The sequence below is a fragment of the Furipterus horrens genome, unplaced genomic scaffold (genome assembly GCF_987537825.1).
Source record: "Furipterus horrens unplaced genomic scaffold, mFurHor1.1.pri manual_scaffold_5, whole genome shotgun sequence".
NCBI lineage: Eukaryota > Metazoa > Chordata > Mammalia > Chiroptera > Furipteridae > Furipterus > Furipterus horrens.
Genome location: NW_028327175.1, coordinates 102851070 through 102869134, shown reverse-complemented (window position 1 = coordinate 102869134; position 18065 = coordinate 102851070). Strand labels below are relative to the sequence as shown.

Below are 18065 nucleotides of genomic sequence, written 5' to 3'. Positions count from 1 at the left end.
ATGCTCATTTTAGAGATGAGAAAGTGAGGCTCAGAGAGGCTCAGTAACATCTAAAGTATAGCAGGTGAGCTCCCATTTCCCAGTGGAGAGAAGCCCATGTGCTTGAGCAAGAACTACTCACAGGGGTCCAGATGGTTCTCACTCACCAGATGATCACGAAGAAAGGTACTGCAAAGGCCTCCGATGTGAGGCCATGGACCAGGGACTGCAGTGAGCCAGGGAAGATGCTCACCGTCTTGGGAATCACCTCCCACGTGGTGTTGAAGTTGGTGAACGGCCCACAAGCTTTCGAGGAAGGGATGCTGCCAGGACACACAGAACAAGGAGCTCTGGTGAGATGTGCTCTGAGGCTGACTGTGTCTCCTCCACATGCCTACGAGGCTTTGTGAACAGGAACCTGTGAGGAACTGCCTGACCTCAGGGCCTCCTGAAATATTCTGGTCATAAATTCTTACCCTGAAATTTCATCAGATCTCTAGACCTGACTTCCAATTTACAGGAATTTCAGACTGAACAAAGTTAAAACGACACCATGAGAAAATAATCAGACAAATTCAGAATGTGGGGATTCTATTCTCCAGGTCTCTTATTTAGAAACGAGGGAACTGGCCTGGACTCTTCAAAAAATCAAAAATTAAAGGAGACCAAAAACACATAACCAAGAGCAATGGGTAAAACTTGAAAGATTCTCATTTTAAAATGAAGCCATGAAAGACTACTTGGGGCCAAATGGAGAAATTTGAAAATGGCAGCAATATGATGTTATTATTAATTTTCTTAGGCTTGGCAATGTTACTGTGTCCTTATTTTTAGGAGCTGCCTACTCAGATATTTAGGATGCACATTATGATGCCTACAACCTAATTTCAAATGGTTAATCAAATGCAGCAGAATGAGATGTCCAGTTGAAGGGTATATGAGTTTTCACTGTGGCTATTTCTTCAAATTTTCCATAGATTTGAAATGTTTCAAAGTACAAAGTAGAGAAAAAATAAAATTATGATAAAAAAATTAAACTGAGCCCTACAAAGAATTGTCTGCATTCACATTACAAAGTTCTGTGTAGAAAGTTTTCCATTGCAACCTTATTTTTACAGATAAAAAATAAATTTCTGAAAACAACCTAAGTGTTGTTTAAGGAAATGAATGAGCAATTTATGATCCATTCACACCATGAAATACTAAAGAACCACTGAGACAGAGACACGCACAGACAGGACTGCCTCCTAGACAGAGACGAAGAATGTAGTTGGGAAATAGGATTGGAAAATGAATTTCCAGCATATATTCTTTTATACTTTCTGGATTTTGTGCCATGTGAATATATTTATTATATTTTAAAAATCAAAGCTAAAAGATATTTCAAAAGAATGAGAGTTCTACATGCATTGGCATGGATAACATCACAATATAAAATAAAGGGAAAAAATGATCTGCCAAACAGGATTATAGCATTATTTCATATGTATTTTTTAACTAAATACATTGTTCATAATGAATTTCCAGATGTAGTCATAAAATGTTAAGAGTGGTTACCTTTGCAGAGTGGGACTAAGAGGTGAAGATAATAAGTAATTTTTTCTCTTTAATTTACACTCTTCTGTACTATTTGAATTTTATATATGATATATACTACTATAAAAATAAAACAATAAAAATATATATTCAAATTGGCTAAAAAATAAAATGTGAGAAACAGATTCAAAAATTAAGAATTTTAATTTAAGATGAAAAAAAGAAATTCCATGACCATGTAAGTCATCAGAATACAGTCCCTGGGCCAAAACTAGCCTATCACCTTTTTTTTAATAAATAAAGTTTTATTGGAACACAGTGATGTTCATTAGTTTTTATATTGTCTATGGCTGCTTATATAGACCACATAGCCTGAATTATTTACTCTCTTGCCCTTTACAGAAAAGGTTTGCTGGCCTCTGGTATAAATGATAATACACCTAGGGAGTGGCATCACTGGGGCTTGAAACCTCAACTTCTGATCCTTAGTCCTGAGCATTTCTGCTCTTTCCAAATTCTACACCAGACTCTCCATTTCTATGTCCTATGTTAAATGTCTTTATATCGCTAGCAATTAGCACAGTGCTTGGCCCATAGAAGGTGTTAAATATACGTTCACTAAGTGCAAACCCTCAACTGAAGAGTCAGGAACATGGGCGACTTCCCACTTCTTTCTATTTTTTCCTATTCTCCCAAGTTTTCAACAATGATCATGTATTATTTTCATAATCAGAAACATCCAAAAGAGGACTAGAAGAGAAGCCTCAGGAAAAAGGAGCTGGATAGGGCAGACCCAACTGGTACTCTCAAAAATAATGTCTACCCAGCAAGCCCAAGTTCTGGAAATGGACCAAAACATTCCAGCAAACAGAGGGAGCCTCCCAAACAAGAGTGGACCTGGTTAGGCAGGAAGAAACTTACCGACTGGACCACTGCGGTGGTGCACTGTGAGGAAAGCCCTTGGAGGATGCAATGGGCCCTTTAACATAAAAGGGGACAATGGCAAGGAGCAGGAAAATGTTTTAGAGAACAAAGTGGTACTTACTGTGCCATACTGATCGTCAGTGGTATTATTGCCAAACACAGGCCAATTAATAACACCAACAGGAAGAAGAAATTAGAATTGGATGCTCTGAACTGCCTCGGGGAGGGTCTGCAGGTATAAAGAAGACTCATCTAAGGGGAGAGAAAGAAAGGAAAAGTTAAGAGTACAGCTTCCTTGAAGATAAATGAGCACAGTACACTGAAGCATTATAGTGAGAATATAAATTGGTCTAACCTTTCTAGAGGGCAGTCAGCAATATAGATCAAAATGAAAAATATTTAATCCAGACCCCCAACATTGGGCCAAAGTACATGTATGTGGATGTTTACTGTTACAGGTGTAGATAACATGGAATAACTGAACTGGAAGCAATGGGGGGGTGGGGGCATTGGTCCTTAAAGGTTAAATCACACCCACACAATAGAGTACCATGTAGCCCTTAGAAAAGATGAGAAAGCAAGCTTTACATCCTATATGGTGCTGTGAAATGAAAAGGGTAGATTTCAGCACTCTGTCCTTTATGATCTCATTTAAGTTTTTTAAAGGGCATATAGGTGGCCCAGAGACATATGAAAAAATGCTCAACATCACTAGTCATCAGAGAGATATAAATTAAAACCACAATGAGATACCACCTCACACCTGCCAGAATGGCTACCATCAATAAATCAACAAACAAGTGCTGGCGAGGATGTGGAGAAAAGGGAACCCTAGTGCACTGTTGGTGGGAATGCAGACTGGTGCAGCCACTATGGAAAACAGTATGGAGTTTTCTCAAAAAACTAAAAGTGGAACTGCCTTTTGACCTAGCAATTCCACTTCTGGGAATATATCCTAAGAAACCTGAAACACCAAAGAATATATGCACCCTTACATTCATAGCAGCACTATTTACAATAGCCCAGTTCTGGAAACAGCCTAAGTACCCACCAGTAGATGAGTAGATAAAACAGCTTCAGTACAGTTACACGATGGAATACTATGCAGCAGTAAAAAAGGGAAATTTTACCTTTTGGGACAGCATGGATGGACCTGGGATGGACCTGGAGACTATTATGCTAAGTGAAATAAGCCAGTCATAGAAAGACAAATAAATAGCATATGATCTCACTTATATGTGGACTCTAATGAACAAAATAGAAACAGAGGCATAGATACATGGAACATACTGACAGCTGTTGGGGTGGGGGAAGGAAAGGAAGACTGGATGAAAGAAGGTGAAGGGATTAGTCAACGAACATATATGCATGACCCAAGGGCATGGAAAACAGGGTGAGGATTGCCTGGGGGTGGGGGCTGGGTAGAGGCAGGCAAAGGGTGAAAAGTAGGGACAACTGTAGTAGCATAAACAATAAAATATAATTTTAGAAAAGTATTTTTTATAAGGGTTTAAATATATGTTAAATGGATCTATAATAATCTATAAAGAATTAAGAGATATTTTACTTAGATTTTTATAAGCATATTTATTTTTCCTATATTTAAGAATAAATATTTCCACTGAGGGAAAGAAAACTTGAAGAAAACATCAAGTGGGGAGGGGGAGAAAGGTATAGTAATAGGCATAATATTTCTCCTCAATATTTTTAAATGCTATATTACTGGGAGTAGACATCAAGCTCTTCTGACTTCAGCAGTAGCCAGAACATCTTGTGAACAGAAGGCATTGAGGACTAAGGACATTGGTGTCCTGCCTGGGGGCAGTCAGCCAGTTAGGGCTGGAGTGAGTGTCAGTACTTAGTACAGTGCCCATGACCCAGCCCATTATTCCCACAAGGTCTTTACTGTGATGTACACCAGGAAGCCACTGGCTAACCAATATTTTCTGGAAAGGGAAAAAGTTCCTATAAGCTTTTCATCTCCATTTCTCCTTTGGTGACTTCAACCAATTGAAGTTTCCAAATGAAAGCATCAGAATATCCTTCAAAGGCCAAAACATCCAGGTAGAAAGTTTGGTCCAATGCAAAGCCCTGCTTACCAGGTTAAGTGGCTCTTGAGTGAGATAAACCTGGATTCAAATCTCAGGAGTCACTTATAAGCTGTGTGACTGTGGATCAGTTACTTAACTTCTCTGAACTTCAGTTTCCTAAGTGTCCACCAGAGTGGGGGCACATGGTATTATTATCATTTGCTATTTTTGTCATTATTAGTATTATTATTTCCATTCCTAAATCCTCAGGCCTTGGCATAAGAGGTAATCAATAAATGTTGGGCTTTTTAGCAAAGGGTACCTCTGGAAGAAGGGATGGGAGTCTCTGTATACATATATGTATTATTTAAATGTTTAATATTAAGCATACATTGCCTCTATAATAAAAAAAAGAGAAGCTTGGTTAATAAGCCCAGATAAGTTAGTCATCTCCAGGGCCACTTCACCTACTGAGCACTAAGTTCAGGCACAATGCCTAGGGCCTGCGAGCTGTTCAAGGACCTACACAAATAATTGGAACCTGAAAATAAATTCACTGATTTCAAAATCCAAACAGAAAATTACAAAATTTAAATTAATAAATATATGGTGAACATTACCAAAATGTACCACTGTCAGCTGACCAGTCAATTGCAACTCAACTCTTCAACAGTGATGTATAAAAATGACATTTAAATCACAGGAGCAAAACAATGTTTAAGAACTCTCTTGAAGTTATAAAAATGTGAAAATTGTTTTTCCAGAATAAAAATATGTATCAAATAAGGGGTGTAATTTTGATTTGTCTAACAGAATGTCGGTGAGCTCCAAACATGCATGCCAAGAGCGGTGCAGGGCATCAGTCCACCATCCCCACATCTCCTTACCTCTTTCACATAAAAGATGATGATGAACTTCAACGTTGCAATGGCAGGGAGAAGGGGTGAGAAAAAGGCTCCAATCCAGCAAATGGTTTGCCCATAAACGATTCCCAGCACGTTATCAGGAATGGCAAATTCCTGCTGCCCCCAGCACTGTATCAACTTCCAAGAGGAACAGTAGGTCACCAGGAGCCTGGAAACAAACAGGACAATTTCTCACTTGGGCTACCAGCGTCTGCCAAGGCCAAAGAACCATGTGCACAAAATCAGGGCTGTTTCCACACAGATTTCTCATGGAAACTGGTTAGTCACAAGTTTAGGAAATTTGAAAGGTGGTGAATTCTGAAATCTTTAAGACTAGGGTCTGAGTCTCAGATCTACAGCTGACCAGCCAAGTCAATTTAGACAAGGCTTATTTTTCTCATCTGGAATATGGGGGGATTATTACACAATTTGGTTCATAGGGTTGAGGTGACAGTAAACAACATGGACAGTACCTGTGCTCTGGCTTACCACTCAGCGCATAAAGTCTTGTGCATCCACACAGAAAATGGCTTATGAGGACCCTACCACCTAGCATGCTGGAATCCTACAAGCTTCCTACAGACACCCTAGGACCAAGGGCCTGTTCTTCACTATAGCATTGCCATGAATTAGCAAAAATACTGGAAACAACCTAAATGCTTCTAAGTATGGGCTAGATTGACAAGTTATAAACCATGGATACAGTGAAATATTATACAGTTCCTAATATAAATGAGGAAAATCCATGTGTTCTCCTATCGAAAGTTCATATTTTGTTTGTATGGGAGATAAAAAGCAAGCTGCAGACCAATATAGATGTACCCTGATCCCATATAAGAGGCAGAAATGAACACTTCTAGTAAGTCCACATGTCTATTTACACATGTATTTATGCAAATGAGTGTTTTTATTTTTAAGAACTGCAGGATTGTCCCCCAAGTATTAACCATGGCCACCTCTGAGGGGTCGGGTGGGATTGGGGAGTATAGGGGTATGGTTACAAACAAGAACTCCCACTATTTACTGGACTTCTGTATTTATTTAAATTCTAAACAGTTTAAAATTTTCAATAAGCACATATTCACATCATATTTATATAATTTTAAAAGGAAGGTTTCTTTATTAATGTTTATTTTTAAGGACACACTGGACCTCTGACATGCTTACAGAATTTGAACATCTGGGTAAAAATGTCATTAAGTGAACAGTATTTCACTTAAGACCCAAGGAGATGTTGAGAATAATAAAAAAACAACAGCATAGTGATGATAATCATAATGGTGACAGTTAATGTTTTGCTAAGTTTGGAAGCATGGAGTGTTCTTAGTACTGTTATTTGCATTTTCTCATTTAATCCTCACAATGGTGCTGTGTGGTGGGTACTGCTACTGTCCCCATTTCACAAGTGGGAAAATAAGCACAGACCTTCAATTACCTGCCCAAGGTCACCTGACTAACAAGTGGTAGTGCTGGGGCTTGAACCCAGATCAGGAAATGTGGTGTCCACTGAGGCTGTACTAATGGCAGAAGTCATCTCCACGGAAACTTCGCGGAAAGCAGTGCCATTTCCACTCCTCACACTGCCTTTTGGGGGCACCTAATGGACTATGGAGTTGATGGCCTGAAGCTGTTTGAAGGTCACTGGAGGTTGTCAGTGGTTTCCAGGAACTGGGAAATCATCCAGTGCTTTATGGAGAGCAGCTGTGAGAGGATCCTCCAGTTGGGTCAGGGGTGGGAGGAGTAGCAGAGACAAGGGGGTTACCCCTCACACTTACTTTCTAGGAAAATCCACAAAAAGTGTCACAGCCAAGATAATGATGAGGTCAAATATCATCAGCTTGTACATTTCCTGCCCAACTTGGGTCTCCCAGCACTGAAACCAGACAGGAAGAGACAATGAGACCAAACTCAGGGCAGAGAAAGCCAAGTTCTCAGACTCCTCCCACTGTCCATTCCGTCTCTAGATCCAGCTGCCTCTCGAGACCATCTGCTGATGCTCCTCTGAGCTCCAACCCAAACTTTGGTTTGTGAGCCATGAGAAGTGTCTGGCGTGCCTGGCTCTGCTACACAGTAAGAAAGTAGATCGCCTGGGATTCAAACCCATGGCTTCAAGGCCGTTCTCTCCACCTTGAGACTGTTATTCCAAAATGGCCCACTCAGCAGGACGATCCCATGTCCCCAGCCTCACCGGGTAGAGTTTCTGGTTGTAGCCACAGAGCTCACATGAGTAGTTATCACAGGAGGTAATCTTGGAACCCAAGGTGAACACCAGCACACAGATGGTGGCCAGCCGCATGAAGACACACCTGCAGGCGGAGAGGGAGGACAGAGGAAGAGAAAAGGAGGTCCTGTGGCAGGCTGGGCCCTGGGAACTAAGGCTAGGGATCAGGGAAGCCACCGTTCTTAAAAGCAAACTCACAAATGGGTAGTTTCTGTTTGGGATGATGAGCAAGTTTTAGAAAAGGGTGGTGGTGATGGTGGCTCAATATTGGGAATGTACTTAATGCTACTGAGTTGTACACTTAAAAATGGCCAATTTTATGCTTATATATTACCACACTTTTTTTAATGACAGAAGAAAAAAACGATAAGCTGGGAATTCCTGAATCTAACCACATTACAGAATATTACACATCTCTGAAAAGAGCGAATTGAATTTTATAAGTATCCGCTTTGAAAGATATCTGATGTACTGAGAACTGAATAAAGCACATTATAGAGTCTCATATAGATATGGATCTATTTTTAAAAGAAAATGTGTGGATATTGGCATGAGCCACATGAACTGTGCCGGTCAGGGCTGCCTGTGGAAGCCGGATTCAAGAGAGGAAGGCAGAGAGTGTTTTGTTTTGTTTTGTTTTGTTTTGTTTTGTTTTATAAGATGCTTTCCTATTATTTAGATTGTAATAAAAAAATGAACACATGAAAAAGCGGGCTGTAGAAAAGAGCAAGTCCACACCACCGATCGGCTTACTCTTCTCATTACTCAGTGTGCTGCCTGACACTGTGTGCCTCGTGGCGGGAGGAGAACCCAGCACCGCTGAGGAGGTCTCTATAACTAAACTAAAATTATAATATAGTATAAAATAATATATTATAATATAATATAACATAACATAACATAATATAATATGATGTTTGAATACACAGTAGTTTACCACAACTATGGGCACAGAAAAACAAAATACACCACGAAAAACCAACGAACTAAATGCAGACTAGGGGACATTCTACAGGACAAACGCCCCAGTTTCTCCCACAAATCAAGGGTGTAACACAAGGGGGGGGGGAGAATTCTTTAAAGACTAAAAGGGGCATACAATTCTATGGCACATCATCTGTATTTTGTGCTGTGTGTTCACCACCCCAAGTCAAGTCTCCTTCCTTCACCATGTATCCCTCTCCTACTCCCCGCCTCCCCACTTCCCCTCTGGTAAGCACCCTGCTGTTGTCTGTGTCCTGGTTTGAGCAAACCAATCATACAAAGCCATCTGCAATTCCATCAGGGAACTGACTGAATTTTGTTAGGGGTCATGATGGTTATATTTATAAAAACATCCTAGTCACCTAGAGATATACTGAAGTGTTTATAGGTAAAACAACAGGTTGCCTGAGATAAGCTTAAAGCAATCCAGCAACAGAGGGGAGAATAGAGGAAACAGGACAAACAAAATGTTGGTAATGGACACTCCGCGATGGGCACATGGGGGTTCATTGTACTAGTCGCCCCGTTTGAAAATTTCCAAAGTAAAAATATCTTTTAAAAGAAGATATAAATGTAATCTGAGGCATTTGAGAAGCAGCCAAAAAATGCTCATTTCACACAGTCCCCACCTGGTGTTCTTCAACTCATTTGTGTTAACGCCCTGCATCCTGCTTCATAATACCTGTCATTTTTAAAAACAAAACTGAATATTTATTTAAAACGAGAAGAGATATTACAACAACTTATAAAAGTCAATTGTAGCACGCACTGTGGTTGACCTGGCCACATTTTCTCAGCACTCACTATTCCAACAAATGCCTCAGGTTCCTCCTGCAAGGACTTGTCAGTCCACCCAAGGCCCACGCATGGGATTAGTGGAGGTGGAAGTGTGGGAAGTTAATGCCTCTGGGAGCCAGCCACCCTTAGGTGGCAGAGGCGAAATACCTGGTGTGGTGGGAAAGAGCTAAGGTATTTATCCCACAAACTCCCAGAGTTACCCAGTAGGACTGAGCCCCAGTTGTCAACAGCAGCAGCTTGCCCAATAACACATCCCTTATCAGCTGCCTTTCTTTCTCTCCCTTCCTCACCCCTCTTGCCATTTCTAACATCTTCAGAGCAGCACCTCCTCCTAAGGCCCCACCCTGCGCCCTCAGATGCTGATATACTAATACATGAACCAGAAATATAATACTAATGAGTAGACTCTTTAAGTCAAAGAGATTACACTGCATGCGCAAACTCTGATTCATGCATGGGGCTGTCTGAACATTGAAGAGGACTCTTGGCTTAGCAGGAAAATGTGCCACTATTGATCAGCAATGTCTACAATAGGCAAGAGAGTGTGCAAGTGGGGATCTGCTTGGCATGTCTAGACGTTACCTAAGGATTGTCAGCCGGATCTCAAAGCCTGGGGAATAATCCTCATAGTGGATGATCTTGGCAAAGATCACTGGGGTGATAAAATTGGCCAGTGTGATCACGATAGAAGGCAGGTACAATATCAAGAGGTTCTCTCCAAAAACCATCTTGTCAATTTCCTATGAAGATAACAAAACTGGTCAGAAGTATAATAAGGAAAATTGCATCACAAGTAAGTTGATCTTAAAGAACTCAACTATACATATTAGGCTGTATACTTTCAACTTACACAGTGTTATATGTCAATTATATCTCAATAAAACTGGAAAAACCCCTCAACTATACATCTTTATTAGCAAATAAACAAAACATACATGCCATTCAACAAGGCCCTTAAACATAAGCCATCTCTTTCCTTGGTTGTTCAAATAGAGAAAACATGAGCTACCACCATACTAGAATAAAAATGAGCTCTACTGGATTTACTTAGGTGAGGTATTAAAAAAAAAAAAATCCATGTTTCTGTATCATTGGGCAATGTATTTGTCAAGGTTGTAATAATGACCTAGAATAGCCATTCTCTCCTTCTTTAATAATAATAGACATATATATATATATATATATATGACTACCCAGGATAAAACTAAATTTCCCAGCCTCCTTTGTAACTAGGTACAACCATCTGACTAAATTCTGGCAAGAGGATATAAGTGGAACTTTTTTTTTTTTTGCTACTGGCGGACCTATAAGTGGAACTTTTAAGTGCAACCTCCAGGTCATGACCTTGAAGGGAAGGGGTGTGCTCTCCCCCTGTCCTTCCCATTGGCTATATGGTAAGCTTTCAAGTACCATAGAGAAGAGCACCACACACTAAGGATGGCAGAGCCACAGGATGGAAGGAATCTGGGCCCCCGATGATTGATTTCATGAAGCAGAGCTACTAGACAAACTTGAGTTTTTAAAACCACTGTTATTTTAGGTAAACTGAAGCTCCTACTAGTAAGTAGAGGAATTGGGGATTAAATCAGTCTAGCTAGATTTAACTATTGTGAATTCCAGGGAGAGTAGGTACCCCAAATACTCTATTTTGGATGCTTTTTATTTCTATTAAAAGTGGAAATTGGTTGCCTCTGATTTCTGGTTCTCTGTAATGTCAGCCAAATTTATATCCCCATATGTAAAACAGAAATGATGATGGTATCTGCCTCAGAGGTTTACAAGGCCATTAGCATAATGTCCAACCAGGGTGAAAGTTAAATTGACTTTGAAGGAGTCCTTACTTTTTTCATGTGTTCTTGCGAGAATATAGTTGCTCTATAGATTGCATAAAAGCATGCCGCTAAAACGGCCAGAACAATACAGTTCAAAAACAGTCTCAAAGAGTAAATCCGTATTGTTTCTTCAGAGGTCCTTTCTGCTATTTTCTGTCGTATTCTTTCTTCCTCCAGATCTGCCTGAGGAGCAAAACAAATCATTTGTGAGCAGTGGGGTAAAGGGAAGCCCAACTAGTTTTCATGTTTACTAAAGGCCAAAGTCAAGGTAGAACCTCCTATTTAAGATTGCAATTAGACTTTGCAATAAACGTGAAAACAGAACTATTAATCTATTCATGACATTATATATTGCATGTGTTATTTCTTGAAACAGTATATAAGGTGGGTGTTTTTTTTTTTACTCAATCTTATTTCTGCTTTTAATAGGAGGATTCAATCTGTTCATATTTAGAATAATTCATTTGATTTTATTTCTTCCATCTTATTTTATTAATCTTTGATATAATTGTACCCTCCTTCTTTGGGGGGGGTGTAGGTTTGATCATGATGCTATTTATTCCTCCTCCTCACCTTATCTCTACTTTTTCATATTGACACCACTCCACCCTATCATCATAGCTTCCCGCCCTTCCTCCTATTTCTCCAGGTATAAGCGATGTTTATGACGGGTTCCCACGAAGTGGAAAGATAAAGGTGGCAGGGGGAGGGGAATAGACACCATCTCCTCCCACTCACGGTTGTGTCCCCACCTCCCTTCCCAGCCCCAGTTCACCGGCTCCTTGCTGGGGCCTAAGGCGATCAACCCCAGGAAGCTGTTCTCTGCGAAAAGCTCTTGAAAACGACAAAGGGGAACTTGCTAAGCACTGGATACAGCCTTAGCCCCACCCATAGCTTCTTTGCAAGCTGCAAACCCGCCTCCCAAGGCATGACCTTGCTGTGGCAAAGAAGCCTGAAAGAGAAAACCCAGTAGCACTCACTCGGAGCTCATACCGCAGGCTGCTGTGCTTCAGGTTCGCTGTGCTGCTGTTGGTGATGCAAAAGTCCCAGCCAGCAAAGATCTTGTTGCAGTAAGTCTGGAAGTGCTCCTCACTTCGGATCAGGTTGATTTTGAACCCTTCCACCGACCTGAACCCCAAAATGATTATGCTTCTTATAAGAACAACAACAAAATACGGCCCACTGGCTTTTTCTAGAGTAAAACAGTTACATATGGCTGCATTTTCCACCCATTTTGACATGGTCAAGTTTTGGACCATCCTAAATACATGTGGCAGCTAATCAGGCATCTCACGGTTGAAAATTATTTCCTTTCATCCATCTAATGGCTCTTCTCATAGTTGGAATAAAATTCAAACTGTAACACAGCTTTGAGGTTCTGCATGATCCTGCATGACATCAGTTTTGTTCCCATATGGCCCTCTGCTGATACTGCACTGGCTTGTTATCCTTTTCATAAACACACAAACCTCTACTCCTGCCTCAGGGCCTTCGGACTTGCAGTTCCTGTTACCCTCTCCTGGGACAGTTCTTCCCCTGCCTCTTCCCATGGCTGCCTCATTCCCATCTTTCAGGTTTCAGCTCAAATAACCCCTCCATGGATTCTCCACCCCCATCTAAAGTTGTGACCCCCACTTCAAATTACTCTTTTTCATTTCCTTCACAGCAATGAATCTGATCTGCAATTACTTTACTTATCTGTTTACTACTTATAGTCCCTGACGCTGTCTAAAATTTAAATTCCTTGAGGGCAAATACATTGTCTGGACCATACTACAGCCACTATCCAATTGATGGATGAATGAATAAATGACTTTAAATAGTAAATTAACCCCATATTTAGTGAGCAACTTTCAGATGCACTCTTGCACATTTCATAAATGTTATTCATTCAAATGTTTTTATGGAAAAAACATCCTGATATTTGATGATACAAATACATCAAATGCCACACACGGTAGATGAAATGGGGCCTCTTTAGGATTTGCCAGTGAGTTGTGTAGGCAATAAAAAGTGGAAGGAATTATAGAGATCAGTCATTCTGCCAAAGGTTCACAGCAAAAATTTATGTCAAAACCATCTGGGTACTTTTCTAAAATGCAGACTCCCAGGTGGGTTCATACACTGAGATTTTCAATCAGTGGGTCTCATGTGGGGTCCAGAAATGGGTTATTTTATAAAGCTCCATGAGGTCCCACCCCAGGTGAAAACTTCTGATTTAGACCCAACCTACATTAAACAGATGAGAAAGGTCCAGAGAAGAGAAAATTATTTTCCTAGAATCAGAGAGTTAGTGGCAGAATTGGGGGCAATTTGATGATGATGATTTTAATTTAATAAAGTTTACCAGGCATCAGGCCCAGTACTAAGTCCCTAACCTGTCTTGTTTCAGTGAACCCTCCCAACAGCCAAATATGTACATTTCATAGATGAAAATAATGAGTTTAAAGGGATGAAGTAACCTTCAAACCTTGGTCTCTGGACCTCAAAGGCCATGCTCTTTGCCTCCCTAGCACCTCCTCCTCAGGGGTGAACCTTTCCCCATTCCCTCACACCCAGTCTTCCTTCCAGTCTTCTCCAGGGAGCAATGGAGCCCCAGAAGTGAGAAGCTTCAGCAAGATCTGGAGATGAAGTTATTGTTTGGCTAAGAAAGCTTCTTTCTTCTTCAGGGCCCTTTCCAAGGCCCTGGGAGCACCTCTAGCAATCTGTTCATCTGGTCTTGTTGTTCTTATATTTTATAATTAAAAAAAAAAGATATTTTGTAATTTTTGTCTTAGAGAGGGCTTCTCCAAATTGTCTACAGAGCAGCAAAGCCAGAAGCCCAATCAACCAAGCATCTCTCTGCCGCTCAGAATGAGTCACTGCTCCTTCCTATCCAGACACTGCCCACGTGGGTGGGGAATGAACACACACCAGGTAACTTTCATGTCGTAGCTTCTGACTCAGGACATGAGTGCCCAGCTGGGCTTGGGACTTTCTCTGTGTTAGTGAACCCTAGTCCCCATGGAGGGCAAACTCAGACCCCAACATCTTAAGTCTCTTCTACTCTTGTCATGTGGAGCTTAACATCCCCTGGCTTACAGCACTGTTCATGCTCTCACATGACAATGAAGTGGGTAAAAAAGGTGCCCATCACAATCCTGTCTGCCAAGCAACTCCCCTAGGGCAGAGAGAGAAAGCTGTCCATCAGATATTTGCGGTTCCCCTTCCACAGTATAGTGTTAGTGCAGGGAAGTGTCTGCCAGCCAGGGATAACATTTCCCAGCCTCCCTTGCAGCTGGCTGTGGTCATGTGGCTAGGCTGTAGTCAATGAAATGTGAGTGATGTGTATTACTTCAGGCCTAGCCAGTATACACCTTCCACAGGATGCTCCTCCATGGTCACTCTCCCAGCTCTCAAGAGGAACTTCAAAGCTGCATGCTGAAGATGGCTGAACTTTGGCCCACTTGAGTCCCACAATGACTGAGAGGATGTCTACCACACTAACCTGTGCCCCACTCGGAACTTTATGTAAGAAAGATATACGACTTCTGCCCTGGCTGGTGTGGCTCAGTGGCTTGAGCACTGGCCTGAGAATCAAAAGGTCACCGGTTCGATTCCCAGTCAGGGCACATGCCTGGATTGCGGGCCAGGTCCCCATTTAGGGGCATGTGAGAGGCAACCAATGATGTATCTCTCGCATGTTTCTCTCCCTCTCCTTCTCACTCCCTCCTTGTCTTTCTACAAGTAAATAAATAAAATCTTTTAAAAAAAGATATACAAGTTCTATCATATCTGGCTCATTGTACCTTTTGGGGAAGTTGTTTGTTAGTAATGAGAATAATTAATATTCTTCATTTTTCTTTTCTTGGGAATTGACACCCCTACTAAACCACTTGTCTACTGGGGAAATGCCATGTTCTCATGTGACCCTAATCAACTGGCCACGCCTGAAGGGTTAGGGTTCGGTACCTAAATGAGGCAGAGTCAACCAATCTCTTCAAAGGATTTCTGAACCCATGACCCAGAAAGTCCACAAAGGTAAGCCACCACCAGGAGAATCAGAGATGACAGAGCTCTCGCTTTTGGATTTTTCAAAGCCACACTTTTATCCTTGTCCTTCCTGTAATTAGTTTCCTCCATTACTTGGTTCTTTGAGCCACTCAACTCCCCTTTGCCCCAGTTAGTCAGAGTTGAGTTTCTGCCATTCAAACTCTGAGAGACCTGGTTAATATACACACCAGATCAAAGATAAGGTTGGGGGAATGGCATTGGCAAATGTGTAAAATAATGATTGAGAAAAGATCTCTGGGCTGCTCCTCCAGCTCCAAAATCCTGTCTCCACTGCCTCCAGGTTTCTGCAGTCTCCAAAACACTCACAAATCTTTCCCCCACAAAGCCCACCCCTGGACTCTGCTCATCCTTTGGGCATTGACTCCCAGAGTCCATGGCCTCCAATAAACTCCAGCCAGCAAGATAATTCAAAGACAGCACAATGATAAGAAAATATACCTTTTCACTATCCAAAGAAGGCTCAGGGCCAGGTAGGCAATTGTGCTTAACAGATAAGCCAGAGGCAGATCATAGGTGAAATTCTGAAATTTCACTCCATCAATGGTGTAATGTCCATAAAAGAGGGAGGTCTCCTCCAAGAAACCCTGAAAAAAAAGTCGCAGGCATGAGGGCAGACTGGTAAGTTCACTGCAAAGAGTCAGGAGAGCAGTCTCTGCCTCAAGAACTCACATTCCAGTGTCATTATTGTTTATCCCTGAATCCCCAGATACTAGAACAATCCCAGAGGTATAACGGGTGCTTAGTGTATAGGAAATAAAGAAAGCACAGATAAAACCTGAGCATTAAAAATACACAGGTCTATGATACAAAAACAAAATTAAGAAAACAATTCCATGTGCAATAATAGCAAAAAAATAACATACTTAGGAATAGACTTAACAACTGAAATTAAATCTTACATCCTTTTTTTTTTTTTTTTTTTTTTTTTGTTGATTTTAGAGAAGGGAAGAAGGGAGAGAGAGAGAGAGAGAGAGACATCAGTTTGTTGTTCCACTTATTTATGCATTCACTGGTTGCTTCCTGTATGTGCCCTGACCTGGGGTCAAACCCACAACCTTGTCGTATAGGGATGATGTTCCAACCAACCATCCTATCCAGCCAGGGCTAAATCTTGTATTCTTAAAGCTATAAAACATTGTTTAAATAATTAAAGAAGATCTAAATTAATGGAAAAATATCCCATATTAATGGATCAGGAAATCCATGGCAATACTCCCTAAACTAATCTATAGATTCAACATATTCTTATCAGAATTCCATTTGGCTTCTTTGTAGAAAGTGACAAGCTAATCCTAAAGTTCATATGGAATTGAAAGGGACCCAAAATAGCCATACACACACACAAAAAAAAATTGATAAAAAAGAACAAAGTTGGAGGACTCACACACCGTAGTTTCAAAATTTGCTACAAAACAATAGCAATCAAGACAGTGAGGTAGTAACATAAGAATAGACATATAGATCAATGTAAAATAACTGAGTCCAAGAATAAACCCATACATTTATGATTAACTGGTTTTTGATAAGGGAAAAGAATATAGTCTTTTCCAGAAATGGTACTGAGGCAACCGGATAGCCACATGCAAAAGATCTTGACCCCTTATCTTACATCATACATAAAAGTTAACTTAAAATGGATGAAAGACCTAAATGTAAGAGCCAAAACTATAAAACTCTTAGGAAAAAGACAGAGGACTAAATCTTTATGATATTGGAATTGGATTTGGCAATGGATCCTTAGATATGACCCCAAATGAAATAATAGCAATAAAAGAAAAAATAAATGGGACGCTATCAAAATTTAAACTTTTGTGTTTCAAAGAATACTACAAAGAAAGTAAAAAGACAATCCAGAGAATAGGAAAAAATACTTGTATATCGTATATCTGATAAGATACTTGTATCTAGAATACATAAAGAACTCTTACAACTCCACAGTAAAAAGACACATAATCCGCCCTGGCTGGTGTAGCTCAGTGGATTGAGCGCTGGCTTGCAAAGAGGCAACCTCATTGGTGTTTCTCTCCCTCTCTTTCTCCCTAAAATTAAATAAAATCTTTAAAAAAAAAGACATATAATCCAATTAAAAATGGAAAGAGGATCCAAAGAGACATTTTTTATTCAAAGAAGTTATAAAATGGCCAATAAGCACATGAAAAGATGCTCAACTCATTAGTCATTAGAGAAATGCAGATAAAAAACCACAAAGACATTTCACTTCACACAAACCGGAGTGGCCAGAATGAAAAAGTCAGGTAAAATAGCAAGTGCTGACAAGGATGTGGAGACATCAGAACCCTCATACAGTGCTGGTGAGAATATAAAAGTGTGCAGCCACTTTGGAAAAGTCTGGGATTTCCACAAAATTAAAAATAGCATTACAATTTGGCCCAGTGATTCCACTCCTAGGTATGTACCCCCAAAGAATGTACCTCCACACAAAGTTTCATACATGAATGTTCATCGCAGCTTTATTCGTAATAGCCAAAAGGTGGAAACCACCCAAATGTCCATTGCAAACGAATGCACAAAAGGTGGTATTCCGTACAATGGAACCTTATTTGGCCATAACAAGGAATGAAAGACTGATAGACGCTACAACACAGATGAACCTTAAAAACATGTCAAGTGAAAGAAGCCAAAGACCAAACACCACATAGTATATGATTCCATTTATATGAAATACCCAGAATAAGCATTTCATAGAGACATAGACTAGATTGGTGGTTGCTTAGGGCTAATAATGTGGATTGGGAAATGATGGCTAAAGGGTAGGACATTCCTTTTTTTTTTTTTTTTTTTT

At 40.5% G+C, this 18065-nt stretch overlaps 1 protein-coding gene across 1 annotated transcript in view; it reads right to left on the bottom strand.

The window, feature by feature from the left end:
- TMC7 (transmembrane channel like 7) overlaps window positions 1-18065 on the bottom strand; it is a 53000-nt gene that overhangs the window by 5065 nt on the left and 29870 nt on the right. The window contains exons 6-14 of the mRNA XM_090279131.1: window positions 15701-15846; window positions 12190-12337; window positions 11219-11392; window positions 9960-10117; window positions 7563-7680; window positions 7150-7247; window positions 5357-5543; window positions 2561-2691; window positions 147-302 (exon numbers count right to left, since the gene is read on the bottom strand). Coding sequence (XP_090135257.1) covers window positions 147-302; window positions 2561-2691; window positions 5357-5543; window positions 7150-7247; window positions 7563-7680; window positions 9960-10117; window positions 11219-11392; window positions 12190-12337; window positions 15701-15846 — 1316 coding nt within the window. The remainder of the gene's footprint in view (window positions 1-146; window positions 303-2560; window positions 2692-5356; window positions 5544-7149; window positions 7248-7562; window positions 7681-9959; window positions 10118-11218; window positions 11393-12189; window positions 12338-15700; window positions 15847-18065) is intronic.